This window comes from Athalia rosae, chromosome 1, assembly GCF_917208135.1.
Source record: "Athalia rosae chromosome 1, iyAthRosa1.1, whole genome shotgun sequence".
Taxonomy (NCBI): Eukaryota; Metazoa; Arthropoda; class Insecta; order Hymenoptera; family Athaliidae; genus Athalia; species Athalia rosae.
Window position 1 is genome coordinate 11,006,540 of NC_064026.1, and position 19,280 is coordinate 11,025,819.

At 35.7% G+C, this 19,280-nt stretch overlaps 3 protein-coding genes across 6 annotated transcripts; 2 read left to right on the forward strand and 1 right to left on the reverse strand.

Moving 5' to 3' along the window:
- The first annotated feature begins 515 nt into the window (after positions 1-515).
- Positions 516-4,045, forward strand: LOC105687216 (endoplasmin). Its single transcript, XM_012402672.3, has 4 exons — positions 516-674; positions 798-881; positions 1,115-1,721; positions 1,877-4,045. The coding sequence occupies exons 1-4, from the start codon at positions 629-631 to the stop codon at positions 3,522-3,524; spliced, it is 2,385 nt and encodes a 794-aa protein (XP_012258095.2). The 5' UTR covers positions 516-628; the 3' UTR covers positions 3,525-4,045.
- A 337-nt stretch (positions 4,046-4,382) lies between these two features.
- On the forward strand, positions 4,383-16,889 carry LOC105687160 (constitutive coactivator of PPAR-gamma-like protein 1 homolog). 3 transcript variants are annotated; one of them, XM_012402570.3, is made up of 16 exons: positions 4,384-4,515; positions 5,896-6,308; positions 6,404-6,576; positions 6,651-6,764; positions 6,844-6,990; positions 7,077-7,443; positions 7,510-7,785; positions 7,866-8,246; positions 8,647-8,785; positions 9,184-9,309; positions 9,610-9,727; positions 9,822-10,122; positions 10,255-10,505; positions 11,149-11,277; positions 11,352-11,455; positions 11,610-16,889. In XM_012402570.3, the coding sequence occupies exons 2-16, from the start codon at positions 6,095-6,097 to the stop codon at positions 11,749-11,751; spliced, it is 2,982 nt and encodes a 993-aa protein (XP_012257993.2). In that variant the 5' UTR covers positions 4,384-4,515; positions 5,896-6,094; the 3' UTR covers positions 11,752-16,889. The 3 variants fall into 3 exon arrangements, with proteins under 3 accessions (XP_048506839.1, XP_012257993.2, XP_012257994.2); XM_012402571.4 differs by having other exon boundaries at positions 7,534-7,785; XM_048650882.1 differs by lacking the exon at positions 11,610-16,889 and having other exon boundaries at positions 4,383-4,515; positions 11,149-11,377.
- Positions 16,890-17,357: 468 nt separating this feature from the next.
- LOC110117053 (protein anon-73B1) lies at positions 17,358-18,964 on the reverse strand. Of its 2 annotated transcripts, none has more exons than XM_020852893.2 (3): positions 18,736-18,964; positions 17,799-17,980; positions 17,358-17,726 (listed from the first exon to the last, which is right to left on the reverse strand). In XM_020852893.2, exons 2-3 carry the CDS (start codon positions 17,967-17,969, stop codon positions 17,628-17,630), a joined length of 270 nt encoding a protein of 89 aa, XP_020708552.1. In that variant the 5' UTR covers positions 17,970-17,980; positions 18,736-18,964; the 3' UTR covers positions 17,358-17,627. The 2 variants fall into 2 exon arrangements, with proteins under 2 accessions (XP_020708552.1, XP_020708553.1); XM_020852894.2 differs by lacking the exon at positions 18,736-18,964 and adding an exon at positions 18,253-18,712.
- Positions 18,965-19,280: the final 316 nt, after the last annotated feature.

Below are 19,280 nucleotides of genomic sequence, written 5' to 3' on the forward strand. Positions count from 1 at the left end.
TAAACAAATGTGTTCCTTCATATCATTACCAATAGAATTGCAACCAACGAACAAAGTCGAGTATCTTTTTCTGTAATTGAAGATTTTCAAGAATTGTCACTTCATCAACCCCAGAGTAAACATCGGCAATTTTCTGGAATACAATAAAAATGATCTGCAGATTCAGTCAAGCAGTTATTTCGGAATGGTCTTTTGAAATATTATATTTGAACATTCAAACATAAGCGCATCAAATATATCTCAATAGGTAATATAATCATCTGTCGGTTATTATTTATTGCAAATCGGATCAAAGGTTCATAATTTTATCGACAGAGACCGAAATGTGATGTCGATAAAAAAGGAGACGTTGATCTGGAATTTTCTAGAACTGAAGAGGCTACTAAGAAAGATCATCCAATGAAAATGAGACATATGGAATGGCTGAACACCGGTTGATTTCCTATTGGTCCACGTTGACTGCGTGGTCGACTATCATTGGAAGAGCCGAGATTCGTCTTTTACAAAATTCCGTTTCATCAAAGAGTTGGTGACAGTCGGGATAAAACAGTCGAATAGTGCACAGCACCCGAAAGGGTTAAATTTGTGTATTTTACACACATTTCAGAAGTGAATCGCCCGTGCAACGATGAAAAAGTTTTTGTTCTGCATCATTGGGCTTTTTCTAGTCGCCGGTAATTCATTTACTTATTCTCTACCTCAGCAAATCCAAACACTTCCTCTTTCCTCCCATCATAAACACTTCTGATCAAATTGTTATTTCAATTACAATACACTAAAACTTGCTGAATTTCCAGGCTTTGCCCGTGCCGAAGATCCCACTGATGACGTTGGAACTGTGGAAAAAGACCTCGGATCAAGCCGGGAAGGATCTAGAACCGGTATTCTATGCTTCCACATTGTTAATAATTTTACATCATTTGATGTTAAACTATTTTCCGAAAAGTTTTGCAGTAGATACTTCAAAGCTAATTTGTTGCCTACAAAGTATGAGCTTCTTCGGCTAATAGCGATAACATATCCATTTGTATAGTCCATCAGCTGTAACTGTGTGATGTCTAGATTTTAGGTTCAGAAAATACAGACATATCATCGAGATTTGTTTTTTTGACAGATGATGAGGTGGTTCAGAGGGAAGAAGAAGCCATAAAGTTGGACTCGTTGAATGTTGCGCAATTGAAAGAGATCCGCGACAAAGCAGAAAAATTTACCTTCCAAACTGAAGTGAATCGCATGATGAAACTCATCATAAATTCTTTGTATCGCAACAAAGAAATTTTCCTCAGGGAATTGATTTCCAACGCCTCTGATGCATTGGACAAGATAAGACTGCTTTCTCTAACGGACAAAAATGTATTGGACACTAACAACGAACTCAGCATAAGAATACGGGCCGACAAAGACAACAAAATACTCAGTATCACAGACACAGGCATCGGTATGACAAAGACTGATCTGATTAATAATCTTGGAACGATTGCTAAGTCTGGAACTGCAGAATTTTTGGGAAAACTCCAAGATGCTTCAAACACGCAAGATATGAACGATATGATCGGTCAATTCGGTGTTGGATTCTACTCCTCATTTTTGGTCGCTGATAGAGTTGTTGTTACCTCAAAACACAATGATGACAAACAGTGGATTTGGGAATCTGATAGCAGCAGCTACAGCATTGCAGAAGATCCACGAGGCGATACTCTCAAGCGAGGATCAACGATAAGGTGAATAATTTGTATACAGATTAATCTTTATTCTAGATGAAAATCGTTATAACCAAGGTTGAGTAGTCATTATCTTATCACTCCATTTGAATTCAACACTCAACCTGAACCAAGTGTCTATCACATCTGTTATTTGAACAATTTCAATTTTTCAGCCTGCACTTGAAAGATGAAGCAGCAGACTTTTTGGAGACTGACACACTGAAGAACTTGGTGAAGAAATACTCACAATTCATCAATTTCCCTATTTATTTGTGGTCCAGCAAGACTGTCAAAGTCGAAGAACCTCTTGATGAAGATGAAATAGCCAAAGAAGACGAGGTGGATAAAGATGAAGCTCAAGCAGATGCCGATGAAGAAGATGATGCTAAGGTTGAGGAGGCATCTGACGAAGAAAAATCAAAAACAAAAACTGTAGAGAAAACTGTCTGGGACTGGGAAATTCTAAACGACTCCAAGCCAATCTGGACGCGAAAACCTACTGAAGTCGAAGACTCTGAGTACAATGAATTCTACAAAGCTCTTACCAAGGATACCTCCGATCCTTTGGCCAAGACTCACTTTGTCGCTGAAGGTGAAGTGACATTCAAATCCCTACTATTCATTCCCAAAGTACAGCCTGGTGATAGCTTTAACCGGTACGGAACCAAAGGTGACAATATCAAATTGTTCGTCCGGCGAGTGTTCATCACCGATGAGTTTAACGACATGATGCCAAATTACTTATCGTTCATTCGAGGTATCGTAGACAGCGATGATTTGCCGCTAAACGTTTCTCGAGAAACTCTCCAGCAGCACAAGTTGATCAAAGTCATAAAGAAGAAATTGATCAGGAAAGTATTAGATATGATCAAGAAAATTCCTAAAGAAGAGTACGAAAAATTCTGGAAGGAGTACAGCACGAATATTAAACTGGGAGTCATGGAGGATGCCAGCAATCGCGCTAGACTTTCCAAACTGCTTCATTTCCAGTCATCGAACCAAAAGGGAACCACATCGTTGGGAGATTATGTATCCCGCATGAAACCGCAGCAGCAGCATATCTACTACATTGCAGGATCCGCGCGCGAAGAAGTTGAGAAATCGCCCTTTGTAGAACGTCTGTTGAAAAAAGGATACGAAGTTCTATACCTAGTTGAAGCTGTCGATGAGTATGCAATTTCTTCCTTGCCAGAATTTGATGGTAAGAAGTTCCAGAACGTCGCAAAGGAAGGTTTCACCCTTGATGAAGGAAGCAAGGCCAAAGAACGTCTCGAAGAGTACAAATCTACCTTCGAACCCCTAACTAAATGGCTCAATGACGACGCACTTAAAGATCAGATCAGTAAGGCTCAAGTATCTGAGCGCCTCACAGATTCACCCTGCGCCCTGGTAGCTAGCATGTTCGGATGGACTGGAAATATGGAGAGGCTAGCAATTTCGAATGCCCATCAGAAGACTGACGATCCGCAAAAGTCTTACTATTTGAATCAAAAGAAAACTTTGGAGATTAATCCAAGGCATCCACTCATACGTGAATTGTTACGTAGAGTTGAAGAAGATCCTAGCGATCCAACTGCCAAAGACATAGCTCTGATGATGTTTAGGACTGCAACATTGCGGTCAGGTTACATGCTGCGCGAGACTGCAGACTTTGCTCTAAGTGTAGAGCAACTAATGAGAAAGAATTTAGGAATCCCACTTTCCGAGGGCACGGAAGAAGAAGATGAAGATTTGGAGGATGATTCCAAGTACGAGACTGAAGAAAAAGCATCGGAAATAGATGCCGATGAAGAAAAAGACGAGGAGCATGACGAGCTGTAAAAATAACTATTAAATTTAGGAAATCAAATAGGGAAACTTACAACCCAGTGGAAGGAGCTATACAATGTATAGTATATTCCGCTCAGTTACATTTAATTGCAATTTTCATGTCTGCAAATGTGTAACTGACATGATTTGTTTTCCATCAGTTTCTCATCAAGTAAGATACATGGCTCATCATCATTCGAAATATCATTTGATAAGTTGGGAACTCCGATTCCAATGAATACAAAATTTGATATTCGGCGTAATGGCAAGTTGCATGAATACGGCGTGATATTTTCCCTCATTAGGGAGCCTCCAACGTTTATTATGCAACCCCTGAGACAAGATATCAGATTATTGCTGGTATCTTATCATTACCAGTTTGAGAGCAATGCATTTAATTTATTTTGGTTCTTCTATCAATACAATTTGTTTAGTTGCGCAAAAAAAATTTTGCGCATCCTTTTTGATTACGTATGCTTGTGAGAATGTATGAGTGTATTTGTACAAACAAAAATAAAAATGATTCAAGTAAATGCACGTTATGAATCTAAAAGCTGCGTACCTTGCCTCAGAATTTCAAGTTCATCCCAGATCCTGATGATTTCAATTCGTTTATGAATCAAAAACTTATTTATCATCTCGTTACAAACACTTCAAACGTCTTAGTACGTTTTACGTACTGAGATAGTTTCTGTAAATAAATATAATAATATACCACCAGAACTTAATAAATAATCGAGTTCCGAAATTTATTCGTTAACAATCGTATTCGTTTTACGTCTATGTTTAAAAACAAGACGTATCCGTGATATCCGTCAACCATAATATCTTTCTGTTGTAGCGTGCCAATGGAAAATGTCATTTCCTTTAGGACTCAGTAATCGAGACAAGTTGGCTGAGCATAGCTAAAGCACATTTCCGTTTTCGAACCCGACGTCAACCATACTCAAAGTCCGTGTGTTTTGTGTTTCTTTGAAGTCACAATGATTTTCGCTAATTTAACGTGAGTATTCAGTTAATTCATATGATAATCAAGGCTCCATGTTGGAGGGCAATCTCGGAATACTTATTTAATGGAAATTTTTCACGCTCTATGCTTATTCATTTTAAGATACCGTCCTCTAAAAGGCCGTTTTCGTCATGCCGGCGAGGATAATCAACTACAATGTTGATCGTTTTTGTGTCGTAAATATACCGTTTGAAGCCTGAAATTTTATATAAAATTTCACGTACTTTTTTACGCCATACGAAAAGATCGATGGATTAATAAGCTTTGTGGACAAAACAGCGTTGCTGGACACGTAAACAACATAAATGGCGTCTGTAGTCACGCTTGGACAATGCAGAAACGGAAAATTTTCTATTCTCGACTGTTCTGCAAACGTCCGATGCCTCTATCTGCCTTTTTCTCGCTATTGCGTACCCGATCAATGTAAAAGATTCCTCAGATGCTCAGTATTAGATTAGACGGTCCATGTCCTGTTGTTAGATAACAAACTGAGACCATCATAAGGAGATAGTCAGGCAGAGCTACCAAATGCTGTCGAGACTCAAGACTCAAAATACTTATAATAATAGAATAATTATAGTCGACACTTTCGATACCCGTTTCAACGTTTCTGTAAAGATAGTATCATATCCAGCAAATCTGTAACCTTGAGAGCAAATCACTAAACAGATCTATTCTATTACCCCAATTCAAACCTCCCCTTTTTATTATTTTTATTACACGAAAAATAAAAAATAATACTTTCAATTTGCATTCAATCGTCTGCCAATGAAATTCTTTTCGTTGTCGACAGACCAAAGAATGACATAATGATGTAGCGAATATATTAAAAATTTCCAATAGTTTGCTTCCGCTGCACTCAATGCCACTTATTTGGTACAAATTTGATTCAACTCGGAAAAATTCGTTGTAGTTCTTTTTGTTTTAAAAGCCTACAGTTGAAGCTCCTCTAGGCAATTTAATTGTAGATGTGCAAGATGCAATAATTCCAAATCAACCTGACTTGTTTCAATACTTCATTTATCCAACGTTGAACAATTATTCTAAGTGGATCCAAGGGTGTCTTGCAATTGAATTTATTCCGCATTGATATATCGGAGTAAGCATAAAACGTGATCATGTGCAGATCAAAAGATGAAGAGTATCGCTCAACTTATCTGCTTCAACCATTTAATTCAAACAATAACAATAACCTCAAAACTAAGGATACAAATTGGTCAACGGATAGCCACTGTACAATTTTATTCGCTCGTCATCTCTACATCCGATACACAACCTCGACAATCGGGGAAATGAAGAATCGCTGACCTTGCATAACTCTTTCCTTTTTTTCTACGGAGACTTCCATGTGTTTGGTATATTGGCTTGTTTCAGATTTCGACTGCTGAAAGTGGAGTTGGATTTTTCTACCTATTAAAGTTTATTGAAAATCAGATAATAATATAGCAAATAGTGTTGACTCTGAACAAATATATTAAGAAAAAAAAATAGTAATATTGCATTTGAAAAAATAAACTGAAGTTAATAAACACGGATAATACTACCATCATAAAGAGAAGCAAATCCTTTTATAATGGGTATCCAAGACTTGCAAGCATTTTTGGATAGCAGTGCCGTTCAAGGCGGCTCAGTCCCTGTAGATTTGTTGAGAATCGGACGTAACATTGCACAGAGACAACGCAGTCGGGCAGGCAAGGGACAACAGCAGCAACCACCATCGTCTAAGTTCAGATTAGTACTTGATGGAGAATGCTGTTTAGACAGATTGTACGGTGGTTATTTCTCCGGTAAGAAAATGCCCAATTTTTTTGTACAATCTTCGAATTGCAAATTCGAAGATTTCTCATGAAAACATGAAATAAATGTGACTGGATTTTTTCAGACTGGGCATGTGGTGGACAATGGAACCGCATGGTGCAATTTCTTGCAGTACTGACAGAAGCCACAGAAATGTCAGGAGTAGAATTAGCTGTATTTTTCAATGGGTCCCTTGAATCTACTCGGCGTGTAGATTGGATTCAGCATCAATTGGAAGTCAGAATAAAAGTTAACAATGTAGGTTTTTTATAATTCCATACTCCCATTGAGGACTATTTTGCATTTTTGGTGATGCACATTTTATTCATTAGGTCTTGAAACACATTACAACTAAGGGCACCCCACCGCCAAAAATCTGGTGGACTCCACCGGTATGTTTACGCACCAGTCTTCGCATGGCGCTCAGGCATTTGAATGTTACAGTGGTGAGAACATATGTTCTAAGACTTATGAAAGTATTTTAGTTAGTGAGAGATATTAAACGCAATTTATTTTATCCAATAGTTATCCAGCATGGATGATCACCACCAAGAAGTCATCGCTTATTGCCGTGAAAATAATTTCAATGGATTAATAGCTGACGATGCCGAGTATGCAGCCTTTGATCCTCCAAGATATTTTTCGTCAGAGCAACTGAAATTGACTTACAAGGTATCGATTATTCGTATAAATAATACACATAATTATTTAACCCATGTAAATGTGTATTTATTTATCTGTTTCTTTTTGTATTGTAGGGATCACTGGAGACAAAGGAATACATAATTGCTGAGTTCACAAAGACTCTTAATATATCGTCAGACAGACTATGTACCCTGACAGCACTCCTAGGAAATTATTTACTTACAGAACAGGATTTAGCTGACTTCTATAAAAAACTCAATTTAAATACCAACCCAAACAAAGTCACGGCCGAACAAACTATCAGGGCAGTTGCTAACTTTGTGAAGGATTTACCATCCGTTGAATTAGATGTTGTGGCACAAAAAGTATTTGGATCCCTATCTGACCCAAGATGTGCAAAACTAAGACAATCCGTTCAATACTATATCAACGGGACGAAAGAAGGTTTCCTGCATTACAAGCCAGTCAAACCAAGTAAAGGTATGTGTTGAATCTGTTTGAGTTTGAGTGACTTGCATGATCCCTTTTTGATGATCTAATTTTTAGATTTATTATGGACGCGTGTTGCAGCTCGAAAATCCGAATCCAAACAAAGTTTGCCGACAAGCAAGAATTCCACAGAACCTACACCAACCTCGGAAGACGAATCAAATTTGGAAACATCTCGTTTTGCTTCAGAAACTGTTGAGAGAGAACGCGACAGCCTCCAGGCTTATAAGCAGGCGACAGCCAATGCAACAGCTGCACCACAGATCGTAATAGAACCACCAGGAATTCAGGGAAACGGTGATGCTGACAATAGCCGAGCTGAAGATGAACAAAGTATGTAGACATCAAAACAAATTTCAATGATCTTCTAATGTCAACAAATTTTAACGGAAATCATTTTTTGTTTCCAACAGATAATGGACACGCAGTTAATGGTAGCCACAATTTATTAATCAGCTCTTCAAGTTCGAGCAGCAGCTCGACAGCAACTTCACCCTCGCACATAACAATTGATTCTGGTAAACAATCTGAATCCACAACAAGTATTCCCAGTACCGTTCCGGAAGTAATGCGTACAGCCTCTGAGCGGCACCAAAAAGGCCTGATGTCTCCCCATATCTATCAAATTTTAATCGCCGGAGAGATAAAATTGCCTGTACTTTTGGAGGATCAAAGTCATAAAGAATTCCCATCCATACACATAATTTATAGACCCGTCAGACAGATGGTCTATGCAATTTTGTTCAACGTACATCACCGAATGTACCTCGCCACTAGAAACAAGGAAAAAGGTGGTAAGTATTTTTATTGCAGTTGGTCCTATTATAGCCTTAAAAAAATAACATAATGAATGCGCGGAAGCAGTTTTTTTTTTTTTTTTCTCGTACGAGATACTCATCACATTCATTCACATTTTAACTAGAAATCACAGGAAAGAATAGAAGACCGGGCAAAAAAAGTAATCATCATTCATTCCTATCGCATGACTATTAGATCATTTAGATACTTATTTTGCTTATAATTATCATCGTTATTACCAGTTTCATTACGCAGCTGCAGTTATTTGAAACCATTTTGTTCGTATTTATAATTACCAACCCTTGACCTTGTTGGACATTTATTTGCAACGTGTATGAATTTTATGAGATACATTCGTTATGAAAGTAGAATCAACCTCTATGACTGATTCGGCAGATAATGAGACAGTGGAGGTACCAGACGTCATTATAAAAGAGTGGGTCTGGTCAGAGACGAATTGTTACCAGGTACCAGAATTGGTAAAAGCTGAACAAATTGGATGGGGTGTTCCTACGATACAACGTTTATGGTTTGGGTGAGTGTTTATTGTTACTTCGCCATTAAACCTGTTTTAGCAATTGGCGCAACTGTAGCACTTCTTCAAAATTATCAGGACTCTATGAAATAATGGGATTATTATTAGCCATTTCATAAATTGAATATACTGCTTCGTTGCAGCTCTCGTGGGCATCATAGGTATGTCCTCTGCCATTTGTGTTGATGTTGTAGCTTCAGGTGACCAGAAAAACGATTGTTTTAAACTATCGAATCTTGGGTATTTTATGTCTGAGGAATGATCTCAATCGCTGGTTACCTCGCTTTTACAATATTCCTGATAAGCTGAATGAATGAAAATAAAAATCAGCTTATTCCGAATATCATTCACCCTTCAAAAAACTATCCCGACTTAAAGGTTTTTAATATATTTTTCAGCACAGGGATCGACGACAAACGCCGAAGGCTAAGAGGTTTCTTAACCTGTCTGAAATCTGACACACCTCTTATGTTGAATCCTTCTTATGTCCCTCAACATTTACTAGTTATGGCTTGCGTGTTGAGGTAAATATGATCAGATTATTTACTGGCGGAAATTTGAAGCTTCCTTAGCAAAGCTATTGCATGGCCATGGGATTGCTATAGTCATTAGAGGAAGTACAGCAAATTAATATCTTGATTTACTGTATTGGAAACAACCTATTTTCAAATATAGGTGTGGAATAGTTGATTCATCTTTCGACTAATTCCGAAGATTATTTGAAACAGATTTAGCGAACTCTTTACTGATGATTGTTTTGTTATTCCGAGATTTCTTCCATCTCAGAAAAAGTTCATCATCTTTAAAAATCATTTGAATTTCAGGTACATAATGACTTTCAATGAGGAAATTAAAATATTACGCTGTCAAGAACTCGACGCCTTCATTGCACAGGCCTTTTCACCAGAACTTATGAACGCTCAATACCTACAAGATCTACAGGTAAATATCGTTTTATCGTGTAGGATTTGAACAGACATGAAGATGCGACGGAAGTTTGATTCACATACTTGCAACTTGACTCGATTTTTTCCAGCTCCCTCTCGTAACATCACGTGGTGTTCAATTGGCGACATTATTTATGGCTGGTGTAGAAACCGCGTTACTGGCAAATGACGCCTGCGGAGCTCCCATACCTTGGTTAATGTGCTGCCCCTGGCTATTCTTTGACGGTAAACTATTTCATCACACACTCGCCCGTGCCACGATTGCAAAGAATCTTTTGGAACTTTGTGGAGGGCACATAGAGCGAGTTATAAAAGTCGAAAGAATGCGGAAAGCTGTCTTAGAAGGGGTCAATGTTGTCTTCGCTCGTCCTCCGCTATCAGTTGTTCCTGGTAAGTATATATTTAAGTATTTATCATCAAAATCTCTTAAGATCTGTTATTTTTATTTATATTTTTTTTTTTTTTTGTCCGAAAAAATTTTTGATCCAAACAAAGTGAGTTGTGACCCCCACGTGCTTTTAGGAATACGTATATCAGCGCCGCAAAATATACTACCTGCGGGATGCTCAATCAACGAAGGTCTTGTCCGAGGTCGTGGAAGTGGAAATCTAGCCCATCGTGGATTAATGCGACGTCCAGTTCCATCTCGAGGAGGACAATTAGAAGTAGCAGGCGTGGTTGTTGGACAATGGGGTCCAAACTATGGATCTATGCCTCCGGGTAGACGGCCTCAGCCCATCCAAGGTCATGCTCGTGGGCGACTTCCACCTCAGGTAGGATATCGCATGTGCAATCGCAGTCTGACTATGGTCCGATACCGCTGTGTTTATGTGGGACAAGATATGCAAGAGCCTGGCTTCATGACTGGCGTTGAAAAGGATGTTGAAAATATTCAGTAGAATAACACTATTTGATTTTTAAACGGTGAACGATAACGATGACTTTCAAATGCATGCCAGGTGCGCGACATATATGATGTCTAGGATTTTTAAATGCATTCAAAACCACTGAGAAAGAATCGAAAAATTATTAATTTTAACTAAAATTCATTGTAGATATCTATTGCTGTGTTTGTCTACATGTAATCTGTAATGACTAGAGAAAATCGTGATTGAGTATTTGAAATTGACGAATTACTGCTCGAAATTTGATGGGAGTTTAACAAGGTCGTTGTACGTGTCAATTTTTAACTTATTTACATGTTGTTTATACACCGTTTTTATTGTCTTTATAATAAAGAGAATTCAATTTTTGTTGATGCTCATAACTGTGGTTTTTATTTATTAATCTAGTTCTAATCGTGGCATCTTGTGGCGAAAATTTCTTGCATCAAACACTACGAAATGATAAAGAACTTTCTAAAAATATGACCCCATTTTTCCATAAAGATTTCACTGGATAGTTTGTTTGTTATAGGTGACCTCGATTGGTGGTTTGAAATTCGGCATTCCTGGTGGTTTCAACCCAATGGGTCGTCCAACTTTTCCCACGCGGGGCAACAACAGATCTCAAATTGGTGGGCGAGGCAAGAAGACCCAAATGAAGGTGAGATAATATGGACCTCCAACCTTTCATGTAATCTGCATTACAGCATTGAACATGAAAAACCATATTCTCAGGCAATCAACAAGAAAAGGACTACTACCAAAAAGAATAAAGAAATTGAGAAAAAGGATACCAAAGGCCGTGGTATAACCGTGGAGGGTGTCACAGATAAATACTCGTGAGTACTGTAAATACAATTGGTTAATGTTCGTTCTTTATTTCCCTTGCAACAGCTTGTCGACGATCCAGTGACCCTCGATAGATATTTGCAAATATTTTTTAACGTATTGATCAGTTCGCTCACGGTACAAATCTCTAAAATGTAATTTCAGTGATTCAGTGTTACCGGTGAATGGCACCAAGGACAGCATGCCAGTGCCTGGTCAGTTCGACGACGCGCCAGATAATGGTAAGGTCATAGAGAAAGGTCAAGGCGATGCTCCACTCGTTAATGCGGTTTTAACTGAAAATTAAGAACCCAAATGATATACTTGATATAAAAAAAACAACCCTCTCGGATATGACTGAAGACTGCAACCAATCAATCTAGTTATGTGTCAGTTGAGCATCTACACTTTTTGAAAATTTTCAAATCAGATCAACATATCCCATCGCTGCTGACGTGATTTTGATTTTTATTAGTTTTCATAATCATTCGATGAAATTTAAATTCAAAACTTGTCGATTTCCTCAAATTTTCCAACACTTCTTTTGTGACCCAAGCCAAGTGTTTATCTGATATTCATGATTCAACATTTACTTGAAAGTTAGCGATGCATAGCGGTTTTCTAGTGTTTATGCTCAATACACATAAAGCTCTGGTGGGGCCAAACTATTACATAACATAGGTAAAGACAACTGGACGGCGCCATGCTGAAAAAAAAAGAAGAAATTTAAGAGAGCGCAAAAATAACCAATTTTTGACTTATACTATACGATGTCCTCACTGCCAAATGCACCACACTCTATAAGATAGAAAGAATTGTGGTTGTGCTGAAGAGCTGCAAGGCTCTCGTTGCTAATAAGGGATGAAAAAAAAAATCTCGACTGATTAGTGTACAATTACGCTAATAATGTATCTAAGAAGAACAAGTCGTCAACTGCTATATCTATTTAGTTATTAAGAAGCATGATTATTTTTTTTACAAAGAAAATATATATTTTCCGGTATTATATGAAACGCACGCTTCGATAATCTTGGTGCCATTTTCCCCCTGAGGATAGAGACGATGTTTTAGAGTATTGTTAGACTCAAAGGTTACTTTGTTTTTCTTTTTCTAATTCTTTTCTTTCTTTTTTCTTTAATTCTTTTTTTCTTTATCATATTATGGGGAATTTGGTGTCACGACAATCCTGAGCGTATGGAGACTGATGCTTTTCATATAAGTAAAATATATATTTATACATACTAGATTTAGGATTCCTGTAATGTATTATACGTAAGGTATATGAGCATAGCAAATGAAATTAATGGAATGCCTGAACTTTTTTGAATAAATGGATGACAGAATGAATGAATATAAAAATGATATCATTTTGAATGATTGCGTTTAGCAGAACGGCAAAAGTTATGTAAATATGCAAGGGGCGATATAATATTACAGATAAATATATATATATATATCTATATATATCTATATATAGTAACTATAATATAGATATATATATATGTGTGTGTGTGTGGAGAGATATATATTTATTAGCTGTTGTGCCTGAGACGTTTGTGGATGGCTGTTATTTTGGTTGAACTGAGAGTTTAGACAACTTTGCAAATCTTTAAGATGGAGGGAAAAAGGTAATAATTTCAACTAAACTCAATCAGCAATTGTGGAGGTTTGTTGGTCAAAATACGCAGCTTGATGTTATGTCAGACATGATTTTTTGATGCGTCGTGTTTCAAACAGACTATTAGTTATTGAATGATGCCACACTGTATCCGATCATGATATGTTATGCGTCACACTTCCTATCGAACTAATCGTCGTAATGAGACTGTAAGTGACACATTCAGGCTTTGTCTAACATCAATAATTAGGAAAAGAATGAGTAAATGTCTTGAGAAATTGTATATAAGTCGAATTATGACTAACATGATAATAATATTGTGTGGCAAATTGGACAACGTTGATTGTAAATAAATGTTGGTTAGATTAAGATAAAGTGATAGCGCGAATGAAAATGTATATAATAAGCAACGCCTAAGTGCGCCGTTCATGCACCGAGGCCAGTTAATGATTGCGTTTAAATTGAAGAGAAACATATTCTATTTATACCTAAAATTGTCGATAAGAAACATTTCTACATAAGATGAAACCGGTTTATTGAGTAAAATGATGTTTCTTTTGTTCTCTCTCTTTTTTTAATTTATTTATTTGTTTGGTCGTCATTTTCGTTTGACTTCTCATGAAAAATCATGTAAAACAAATAAAGAAAAAGGAGAAAAGTAAAAACTACAATGGAACGACAAGACACGATTAACTGATTATATGACAAATGGAATAATGATGAGAAAGAAAAAATGTGTGGCTCAAAACAACACAAGAGGTATTTAATGCGATTATTGATATCCATTTTATTAAGATAATATAACGAGACTTGATGGGATGAAAGGCTATATTTTTGTAGATTTGTTATTGCGTGAAAAAAGGCATTAAGACAATGACTAAAACTTTATTGAAATTGAGCTAAACGACGGTATAGAATCATATAACATAATAAAAGGGATATATGTACACACGATGTTTGAAACTTATAGATAATTAGTATTAAAAAATGTGTTTGCAACAGCTCTAACACTATCCACTATAAGTACCAGCTTGGATCGGAGTGATTTTTGAAACTACTACATTCTGCGAATCGCAATACCCGTGCCCATATGTACATTGTCGTTAAATACCGCTTGTTAGTTTAATAGTTAGAGAAAAACAATGGGATAATAATTTTCTGCCCAATGTCACCATCGACGACTTACGCCCAGTGTCAATGTACGTTGATCCAGTTTTTCTAATAAGGCTACCTTCAGATAAGTTGCTGCTTAAGTAAAATCTTGGAAAGAAATCAGAGTGATTTTAAGCCAACATACATATAGCATTGTGAACTGCATTGCAAGTTTAAAAAGAAAAGTTAGCATACATTATTTACCGATGATATATATCATGATATAATTGTACACCACTCCGCTACGTTCGTTTTTGGTTTTTATAATTTACAAAAAGAAAAAAAGTGAACCATAAAAACAAATGAAATGTTCGTCATTTCCAAATGGACCTTACACCAGACGTAAATAAAACTTCGAAAACTGATAATGGAATTTGAGAGTAAAATGCCACTTTGCAATTCTGTAAAGTTATATAAGATGATTAATCTATTCTGATGAGAAATCAATTTCTCGATAGACGAGTATAAAAAATATAATATTGCAACGTGTTTATTGAAGAGAAAAACTAATCAAGTCGCTGCTGCACTTGATTTGAATATAAACAGTAACGACTAATGACACACAATTCATAAAAAAAAACGAATGTGAAAATAAATTCATATTGAACATATTCATATAAAATAACACAGAACCGAAATGTAAAAACGAAGACAGCTTGAGTAATGAAAAAGAAAAGAAACTAACAAAAAATAATGAACTTTGCAAAACAAATGTCCTGTCCTAACAGACCTGTGACAATTTTTCATTTAAAGTGTAGAATCGGGGCCCACAAAACCTGTAAAACAAAACCCTAATTACTTAATTTAACACAATTTTCCCATACTTGAGAACTCGCTTTTGTTTACATCACAAATATATCAGTTGCAAAGAGTCAATGAGCAAAGTGAAAAATTTTAAATTACTCAGAGGTGATTCAATAAATTCAATTGGATTTTTGTCTCCAGCCACTTTAGAGTCTTAGATACTCCGGTAGAAAATTTCGAGTATAAGAGTGAAAACTCAATTATCCTTTATGTATTCAAATAATCAATGATGTAAAACAAACTAGATACAAATAATTGAAAAAAGAGCAAATGAATAAATAAACAAATAATTACCTACTCTCTATTTTAGATATTGTATATGTACACAATACAAGGCTAGCACAATACAATTTTCAAGAATTTTTTACTTCACTCATATTTCGTATTTTTTTTGCACACTAGCTTTCAATTAAATAGCTGAAGCAGCGTTACATTAATTATTATTATTCGTGGTATGTGGTTATTTAATGGCAAGATTTTGTTTCTACAATCAACGCTTATCAATTTAAATTGTAAGTTTTTTTTTTTTTTTTTTGTATTAATACGTAGTTTCTTCTTTTTCTATCATTTGCTTTCGTATGTAATATCATCCAATATAGAATAAAATATATTAGCGAACCCAATAATCAAATAATGAAAGTGAACCAAAAAAAAGGTATGAATAAACAAATAACAAGAAGATTTGATTATTGATGTAGCCAAAACTACAAGTGGGCCCCGTATTTATATATTCTTAAATAACATATTACCATTACATGTATATTCTGCTATTATTTCTTATAGCTAAAACAAGAGATAATAATTAAAAAGAAAAAAAATAAAAAGATTAAAAACCTTTAAAAAAATTAAAAAAAAATAAATGCATACACGATGTAATTTTGTATGTTTGCTAACAATTAATATGTTTATTTCTGTTTAACTTTTTTCTTATATTGAAAAATAAATAAAAAAAAAAAAAAATGAAATAAAATAATGTATCAAATATTGTGTAGCGCATGGACATAGCTTCTGTGAATTTAGGTTTTCCAAATAATGATTAAAAATACTTTGAACGGTACGATGGGTAATGATCATGTAACCATGGAGAATGAATTTGAAATAAAGAAGCATTCCATGCGCTGAAGTATTGTTGGCGATTGTATAATTTGATCTCAACAAGTCAACGCGCTGGTCTGGTCGACTTTGGTGCTTACAAATAAAGTAGAAATTGAATTAGAGCTATGTGATATCCGGTCAAGAGAACTTTGACTAGTAGTTACGGTTAAATAACAATTCCCAGATTGAGTTACCTAATCATTCGACGTGTCTTAAACGGTGATTAAAGACGTTCAGCACATGATGGTTCTGATAAATTTTTACTTTAATTGTACACGCTTCACAGCTGACTTTACGGTCCGTGCATTTATTATCGCGACTGCATCAATGTATTCTCGTTGTATTATTCTATCTTGTAACTAATTACTGTTGTAATGCGTATCCGTTCGTGTCTAGTGTCAAGGAGACCTGATTCTTTGCTTCATATGATTTTATGAACTAATTATGTAAAAGCTGTCGAATAACCAGTCCTCATTTGAAACCTTGCTCTCAGAATTTGATATTCTAGTACCATGAAAAATGACCAGATAATACCGTGAGAATCAGGGCGAAGACACAAGCCGACATTATAAAATTAAAATTATTATTCTAAAGGTAAATCCAGATTCAACTATTCCTCTTAAAACAGGTACATTCATACATATTCGGAACGTAGAAAATATAATGATAATATTGTGAAACTTAGTGGCAAATTCTATAATACTACGAAAAGAAGGAAAAATAAATAAATAAATAAATACAAATGGTATATTCAATGATTATTCAAAATATTAAGTGAAAACCACACTTTTGATGGATGTTGTAACAATTTTAGAATTATTCAAATTACATACTTTCTGTACGTCTGTTGGCGGAAAGATTCTACTCTGTTATTAATTACTACAAAAGTCATTCAAATGGAATCTAAATATCTAGAACAAGTTCAATCATTAATTGGGATATCGAATTAAACATGACAATAGAGTTGCCGATCATGTTGCAGACCAGCTAGGTTTGAGAATTATAAAAAAATTCGTTCAATTTTCTTACTTATTGTAACTTTATGCAAATGCAAACACTGGAGTGGTACAGAAACAGCCTCTTTGTCAAGCCTGAAACAGTGAAACTACTTTGCTTTCTAATGAATTTGAATAATTTTAGTAGTCTGAAGAGGTTCTCAGAAACTGTTGGCTGACATTTTCAAATGATAAATGATTTATTGAAAAAGTGTGTGCCATGTCTAAAATACAATAAAACCATATGGAAAATATATAACCAATTAGTTTTTATTTCATCATATAAAATAACTTACGTTAAGAAAGTTACACTAATGAAAATAAAGTAAAAGTAGAATTCTTTTTTTAAATGCATAATACTTATTGGCTTAAAATATGATCTGGGTATCAAATGTTGGCCTACAGATACTTTGCAGCGATTTGCTGCTACTAATTTTGTTAAATTAAGGAATAATTCGATGACTAACAGAGAGCGATAATGAAGGAATGTATAAAAGAGTGGAAAGCATATAGCTGTGTTCAACGTCTTTTTTTTTTCTCTTGTTTTCGAAGGCGGTGCGGACGCCTAGGGGTTACTTGAGGACTATTTTCAGAGCACTCAACGTCACTTGGATCATCCTGAAAATTGAGTCACTGATACTTCCTGATCACTTTGGCATAATGTATGGTAAATCAAGGAACTTTGTTTACCTTTAAAGCAGTCACTCCATCCGACGGGCCTGCTGGATATACCACTATCGCCAATAGGCAAACAATTTGAAATACAGCACCTAGATAAAGACCAATCCTTAATAATTGTTCAAACAAAGTTTCCTCCGTTGGCAACAACAGCCTTTTTATCTGAGGGTCCGTGTCCACCATTGCGATATTTTCTGAAAGGAAAATGAAATCATTAAGACTGAATATAACTCATAATATGAAAGGGTGAAAGAGATGAAAAATTGTTGTAGCCTAAATAAAGACTCAGAAAATTTCTATCTCACTGTTACTCGGAAGAAAATAGTAACATTAGATATTGATCATTTCTTCAAAATGATCATCATCTGCATTAAATGATGAGTGCAACAGATAAAGAGAATTGAATAAAAGTGGAGTAACACATTCAACTTAATATAAAAGGTTTGGTACTCTTGGGTTAACGTACGGTATGAATCTAGATAAAATATTATCCTTATTAGAAAGACATCTTCTTATTGTTAGTAGACAGTCCAACAACGCATAGTCGCTTGAAAATTCGCGAAACGTTCGCTTTAAAAACTCAGTTTTTAAAATCGAGATTTATCTCTTGAATGTTTTTTGTTATCCTATGAGGTGGTGGGCAGAAACAAAGCAGCATTCTTCAAATGAGTTACTAGCTGTGAGCTTTGCTTCGGCCCAATAGATCGTACTTTCCTTTTTTGTTATAAAAACTATCTTAAGAATGCCATGTTATTGCTCTTTAATTGATAGTGACGTGAGGCATGTTCTTCCGCACATAACTTCTATAGTTATAATTCCCATAACACGTCTATGTATTTCGTCCAATTGCTCTATTATTAAACGTATGTGCCGCGTTGATCAATAATCCAAAGTAAATCCGAGAGCTTTGTCACATGCGAAGTTGCCTTACGCTACAGATGATACCAACCTTATCAGTTTTGTCGTTGCTACAATTACAACGGCATGGAAAAGACAAGTGTATAATTATAGCTAAAACAGTTTTTATTATGAAGCGAGAGACCGTTGATATATTTAATTTTTTTTCTTATCAACTTGTATTTAAAAATTGATTAGCAAACGGTTCGGTTGAATCCAAACATTCCTGGAGCTGGAGGGGTTAAAATAATTTCCTCTGAAGTTGGCAGCGATTAAAGGTTCTCGATAAATCGACGTTAGATGGAGATGTTATAAAAAAAAATGCTACCCGTGCGAGCGCCCGCTACAGGAATTTCACCGTAGTTTCGTGTATGAATAAAATTTTACACCCGATAATTCGAAAGAATATCCTAAACTCCGCTAATGAATCATCTAAAATCAACATTCACTATGCTTTGGTAATAGTTCTTTGGAAAAATTATCTCAGAAAATAAGACCTTCGAGAGAATCGTGGATGTAGGCAGAAAATTTGAAATTATGCGCGGAGACTGCAGCGCCGGAAGTCGTCTGGGTTCGAGGCTTCGTTATTCGGGAGTC